At 42.3% G+C, this 6800-nt stretch overlaps 1 protein-coding gene across 1 annotated transcript in view; it reads left to right on the top strand.

The window, feature by feature from the left end:
* LOC103372383 (nuclear receptor coactivator 2-like) overlaps positions 1 to 6800 on the top strand; it is a 53166-nt gene that overhangs the window by 25668 nt on the left and 20698 nt on the right. The window contains exons 5-7 of the mRNA XM_008301999.1: positions 3233 to 3336; positions 4755 to 4932; positions 5549 to 5737. Coding sequence (XP_008300221.1) covers positions 3233 to 3336; positions 4755 to 4932; positions 5549 to 5737 — 471 coding nt within the window. The remainder of the gene's footprint in view (positions 1 to 3232; positions 3337 to 4754; positions 4933 to 5548; positions 5738 to 6800) is intronic.

Here is a 6800-nt window from a genome sequence, read left to right as displayed (position 1 = left end):
CCTTTCCTTTCCTTTCCTTTCCTTTCCTTTCCTTTCCTTTCCTTTCCTTTCCTTTCCTTTCCTTTCCTTTCCTTTCTTTTCCTTTCCTTTCCTTTCCTTTCCTTTCCTTGCCTTTCCTTTCCTTGCCTTTCCTTTCCTTTCCTTTCCTTGCCTTTACTCTCTGCTCCTCTCTCCTCTTTCCTCTTTCTGTTATCCTATCATATTTTTCATTTCTCCTTCACAGCCTCATGCCTTTCCTCTCTCTGTCCATCTTTCCTCTTGCCCTCTCTCTTTTGCTGGTTTCTTCTTTCTCTCCATCACAGATATTTTCCCTCTTCTCTTTTGTTCCTGTGGTCAGCCAGTTGGTGTCCATGTGTCGCTGCACTGTTTGTGTCTGAAAACAACAGCTGAATAAGCAGACACATGTACATATAATAGTCACACAGCTGCCTGGCCGACTTCAGACGCTCACTATTGTCTGCGAGTGTTTAACTGACCGTTTCACACATAATGTATGAGTTCAAGTGCGGAACAAAAAGGTTGTCTGGTGGAAGGAGAGCACACCCACACGTTAAAGGAAAATGGTGTTTTCCTCGTGTATACGTGTTGGTGTTGAAGCTTCAGGTGTCTCTGTGTGTGTTTGTGTGTTTTGGTCCATCCTCACATTATAGAATAGAAAACCTGTGTTTGTGTTGCATGTGTGTGCTTGTTGTGCTGTTGCTGTCGTCTCATCCATTTTCTGTGTGCTTTGCTAAAAAATAAAAAAATCCTTTGTAGCTGTAATATCCAGTCAGAAGACCTTGTCAAAGGGGAAAAAGCTTTTCTAGGTCATAGAACTACGACTACATCTACAAGTACAGGTGAAATTGTAATACTGGTTTGCAGATAGAAATGTTTGTCTACAGAATGTGTTTTTGCTGTCAGCTGGTCCAAAGTGATGATTGTGAATTTTCTTTTTGTTTTTTAATTCATCTGTCGTATAATTGACATCATCAAACTGCTGTTTTAGTCAAACCAACAATCAAACACACAAAGATTTTTACCTGGCAGGGTTGCAGTGGAAACTGAGAAAAGCTTCATTTGTGTATGTTTATAAAGCTAAAGTAGGAGAATTTATGACTTGTTATGCTTCAGAAGTGACATGCTGGACATGAATAATTGTCTGTTAACAGCGTTGGTAGCTAGTTTTCTGCCGATTGACTGAATAATTGTTTTAGGACAAGGAAGACCTCTGGCTTTCACGCTGGTATTTTTTTAGTCAGTACTACCATGAGCACGATAAAAAGGTGTAGAGGATGGATAGGTGGAAAACTTTACCTCCCACAACAGAGTGGAGCAGTCAAAGGAGGGAAGCATTCATTCTTTCCAGCCCAGTTTGCTGCAGCTAATGGAGAGGACTATATTTATACCAAGGCCAATATGTGCCACAGTGAGTGTGCAAAATGTGTATAAGTACACAACCTTCATTGTTTATAGTCAAAAACATGTATATATTTATTAAGGATTTGTCGCCTACTTTACATCAGTGGCTGTGTTTATGGTAGAATTCACTCTCTGGTCATTATTTGAACCACTAAAAACTCACCTCTCTACATCAATATTTCATGTTTAAAAGGGTTTTCTGTAAAATAACCCCTTCCTGCAAACAAATAGTTGTAACTCTAAGCTGCTGCTTCTCTTTAAAGGGCAGATCTGTGACATTTCCACCAACCACTCTGCCCCGAGCTGCAGCTCAAGCACACCAGCTCTCCTGTGACTGTACTCAAAACACTGTAATGCTGCTCTTTGCTGCTCCATGGCAGGATGTAATATTGAAGTATTTCAGCAATACGCCTTCAAACCGGAAGCCGATTCTGAGGAACAATATTGACATAGGAAGCTTCACCCTGCAAGCTGACAGAATCGGTTCCTTAGGTTTGGTACATGTGAAACCTTGACTGTCTGAATCTCAGTGTTTGAGACTGTCACTGCAGTTTCAAGGTAGAAATGCTCAGCTGTGGCATTGGCTGCTTGTTTAGCTCTTCATGTGTTTTCAGGCATATAAAAAACACCACATGGGCATGTTAACAAGGCAAGAAAAAAAAATACAAAGACATTGTCACTGCAAGGGTTTTCTCATTATTGAAACTACTGGTCAAGTTATTGGCTTTTTTGTTCTTAGCTGCAAGCAGGTGATAAAGTTATTTAGCTCTAATGAGCTGTGCATTCGTCAATACCGCAGGCTGCACTAATATACAGTACCGAGCCTGCTAATAAGCCATTCAGATGCAAATTAGAGTGCCAGTCGAGAGTGTTTCTGCCTTGATGTTTTCTTGATAGATGGTCATTGTGATTATGTAAGATTGACTCACAGGATACGGTACACAGTATCACTCAGTCGTCTGTTTGAATTAAATTGGGGATTTAGGTTCTAAAACTTAACAAAAAAACGGATCGTGTGAAATACAGTGCACCATATTTATGGATTTAAAGAAACTACTTGAATACTCTCTGCAGAGCCACTCCAGGCTGCACAGTGACAGGGTTTAAGGGCTGATGACTCTGTACAGCTCTGGTCCCACAACAGGAATGTCAGCTATGTGGCCTAATGGGGCCATGGGAGGCTTAACAGTCCAGTGGTACAGGCAGGGAGGAGAGAGGAGACTGGCCTCTAATATGACTATAAAAGTGTAAAATGTACAGAATGTCGGTGTCGTCCTACCTGCTGTCCCCAGACACTCTAAACCTACACATCATCACATATAGTTTATATATAAGCGTAAGGTTAACGTTACAGCAAGCCGACGACAAGCTCAGAGAATGTAATCTATGAAAAGTCCTCGTGTACATAAAAAACACAAAGTCTGACTGTGAGTGGGTGTGTGTTTGCCTGAAGGCTTCATCATCACAAAAACAACACTGTCAGTGTTTTCTGGGAAATGAAGATACTCTGTGAGAGGGAGAGCTTTAGCAAACGCTTCGTTCTGACAAGATGGTTTTCCAAGAAAACAAACACGTTCTGAGTTATACAGAAAACAAGTTACTTAATCTGACACTGTGATGTTTGACCAGAACTTTTGAGATCATTTAAAACACCGTGAGTGATGCATGCATTCAGTTCCTCAGAGAACATGTGAAATTTTGGAATGTTTTTTTCATTGTATGGTAATTAAAATAATAATGAAGCTGATGATAAAGGGATTTTTTTCCTGCTTAAGACATTGTAAATAATTTAACTCCTTGCTTTCATGTTTTTTTTTCTTGTCGGTTACAGAAAAGGCTCCAATAGCTGATGCTGAGGAGGTGCAGAAGGCCGACGTCTCATCCACGGGGCAGGGCGTCATTGATAAAGACGCTCTTGGGCCCATGATGCTGGAGGTACGTTTAGCCTAACTTTAGCCTGCCTGTGTTATCACTCTCACAGCAGTAGTGACCTGAAACAGAATCTAGTTGAAAGTGCAGTCATGACACCAGGAATGATTATTTCTGTTGACACTAGTGACCTGAAACATTTTGCAGAACAGGCGCTAATCACATGTTCCCAGTAGGGACAGAGCACTGTTATCTCCTATAATGTGAGCATGACTACGGAGATTTATCATCACGTCGGTGTGATTGGGAAAAGTGCAAATGTTTGAAAGGGTAATTTGTTATTAGCAAAGCTGCAAGTTTCATGCATGTTGCTCTGTGAAACACATTTCAAACAGGTGTAGCATTGTTCCGACTGTACATGGCAGCGCACGGTGACGCAGGGAGATAAGAGTTCCCCTGACTAAGGGCAATGCCGTCATCAGGCCTACTTGAGTGTGCACGGGTGTCTGATGACGTATAACATGGGACCCAATGAGGTATAAATACCTCTGTGAAAAGCCAGATTAGAAAAGGAGGGGAGGAGCCTCAGCACATATATACTGGGGCTATATATAGAGCTCACCGGCAGCAACATTAGCTGAAGTGTCTGCTAGGAGTCTGAAAGATAAACAGCGTTCGAGCCAAGACTCTTTCCATTCTATTCCGTTCCATTCTATTCCACACCAGTGTTGGGATAATAAGCAGGCAGACGCACAGTGGAAGGCCTGTGCAGACATGGGCCGGCTAAAGGACAAATCCCAGTCTGTACATTTAGGTGGAAAATGCTGAGTTGGCAGGAATGAAAGAATGGAACCCCCCCCCGACACACACACACACACACACACACACATCTCAGCAGACATTATGGCCACTGTAGACATGCTACAATACCTTGAGGAATAGCACACTGCACTAGGCCATGGTGTTTTATTCAGGATGTAATTGACATACTTTTTTTGTTTCTACTAAGATCATCTTAAAACACCCAGATTTATTTTTAAAGGGGCTGGCACGCTAAAAATAACAAATTAAATGTCCACACAGATCCAAGGTTGTAGCATGTGCTCCTGCAAGATGACTCATTATTCTCTGGTAGCAAACATATGTCAGAAAACACTTCTGCTCTTTAAAGGTGAAGACAGGAAAAAAAAAGATTAAACAAATTTGCTCATGCCAAACTGTTAATAAATGTAAAACCTTAGTTACATTAGCAGGTAGCGAAACCCAACATGGAGAAAGAGCAGCTCAAGTTTCACTTTTACTCTCCTTCTAACTTGTTTGTTCCTTCTTTCCTTCACTTCTGCCCTTCCCTTCACTTTTTTCTTTTTCCTCTCTCCAATCTGCTCTTTTCTCCCCATTTTTCAATTGGTCAATTTTCACGTTTGCTTTGCTGTCTTTTCTTTTCTTCTCTTCCACTTCTCTCTGCCATCCTCTCCCATTCTCAGGCCCTGGACGGCTTCTTCTTTGTCGTCAACATGGAGGGCAACATAGTGTTTGTGTCAGAGAACGTCAGCCAGTATTTGCGCTATCAGCAGGAGGAGCTGATGAACACCAGCGTCTACAGCGTGCTGCACGTTGGAGATCACGCCGAGTTCATCAAGAACCTGCTGCCCAAGAGCCTGGGTGAGAAGCACAGAAAGTTGACTGGAAAACTGGAAAGTGGGCTGAAGGAGGAGCCAATGCAAATGGATGACTGCCAGATTGGAGGTCATTAACATTTTGGCAGCAGTGAAAGATAATCTTTGCTTTATTTCTAAACTTAGAGTTGTGCTTTGTTGACAGCAAGAGGCATAGAGTAGGTTGTAGCTGGTAGTTTATTGTCAGCAATGTTGCCTGCTTTGCTAAATGAGCTTTACTTGTAGTTAGGTAGCCTCAGCACTGCACACGCTTACCAGTGACAGTTCAGAGTACATTACCGTTAAACTGTCTTTAGCTGCAGTGTTTTCTCCAAACGTTACATTTGTCTTAAGATGAGTCGCCTCACTTCACCTGTACACAACGTTAACCAAGTGTCAAGTCAGTAACATCATGCTAATCTCACACTGACAGACCACTGAAACATCACTTTAGATTATTATTGCTGTTTGTGTTTGTAATAATAATAATGTGATAATGTAGGATTCAGGTCACAGTGTTAATGTTGAACGTACATAAGATCCCCATCGTTTTATTTACCATGCTTACACTGACATCTTTTTATGTCTCCTCTTTGTTTTGGTATTTGCTCTTTGTCTTCTAGTCAATCATCGCAGCAGCGATTCATCCAACAGGAACAGCCACACATTCAACTGCCGTATGTTGGTCAACCCTCATGTTGACGGTGAAGCCCGGCTGGCCTCCGACCAGCAGGATGCGGCTCAACAGAAGTATGAGACCATGCAGTGTTTTGCTGTTTCTGAACCCAAGTCTATCAAAGAAGAGGGGGAAGGTATAGTCTCTAGCTTTGTCACTCTTTCTCTTCCTGTTCATTTTTTTTATCTCTTTTTTTGTTGCTTTCTTTCTCTGCCTTCCTTTTTCTCTCTTCCTACACCTCTTGGTATTTACTTCCTTCTCTGTTCTCAGTTTTTCTGGTTCACCCTCTCCTTTCCTTTTCCATTTTCTCTCTATGGCCTCCTGTTTGCAATCCTTGGTTTCATCACTTTTTCTGACTATCTTGATTTGGAGCCTCTTGTGTTACCTCTGTGTCTCTCTGTTTGTTAGTCTTTTCCCTAGTTTCCACTCCACTGTGTTTTTCCACCGTTATTTTTTTTCTTCCAGTCTTGACTTTCTGTCACTTTCCCCATCACTCTTTCCAGCCCAGCTCTCCCAATCTCCTGTGTCCTGTCCTCCTTCCATCACCACTTCTCTCTACTTTCCCTCCCATCCACCGGGAGAGACTAATTAGTGTGTGGCACTTTGTCATCTTCCCATCTAATCTAATCACACACACATGCACACGAGGGAAAAGAATCTGTCTGGCACTCTAATTTTAGATGTCTGACAACCAGATATTGTGCCAATCTCTCCCCCGACAGGAGGAGGGTATCTGGTGGGCAGGCTGAGGGCTGCAGGTTGAGGCTGAGGCTTCGGGTGATGTTTGGATTGACTCAGACTCAGAGTGGTCTTGACACGGATGTCGAGGCTGAGGTCACAGTTGTCCTGTTTGATTTCGGTGCTGAGGTGAAGCTATGGCTGACACAGAGATTGTGGAAGAGGAAACTGAGGGAAGCTAAAGCTGTGTTGCAGCTGGATTTTGAAAATGATGTGGGTCGGAGGCATGAGGCCCCAGTTGAGGTTAGAGATACACTTGGTAGCCATTTTATAAGTTACTTCTGTAAAATTTAATGCTGTTCTACCATAATGTCTAATTCCAGTTTTTACATTCATGGAGGCTTTAATTAAATGATGTATATGAACACTGAGGGCACAGCTAGAGATGGTGTTAGGCAGGGCTGCCTCACACTCAGAGTTACGTTTTTAATGAGGAAAAACGCTGAAGCTCTGCAGAGACA

This window comes from Stegastes partitus, unplaced genomic scaffold, assembly GCF_000690725.1.
Source record: "Stegastes partitus isolate 25-593 unplaced genomic scaffold, Stegastes_partitus-1.0.2 Scaffold1745, whole genome shotgun sequence".
NCBI classification, from domain to species: domain Eukaryota; kingdom Metazoa; phylum Chordata; class Actinopteri; family Pomacentridae; genus Stegastes; species Stegastes partitus.
The sequence above is the reverse complement of the archived record's forward strand: the minus strand, read 5'-3'. Positions and strand labels throughout refer to the sequence as shown.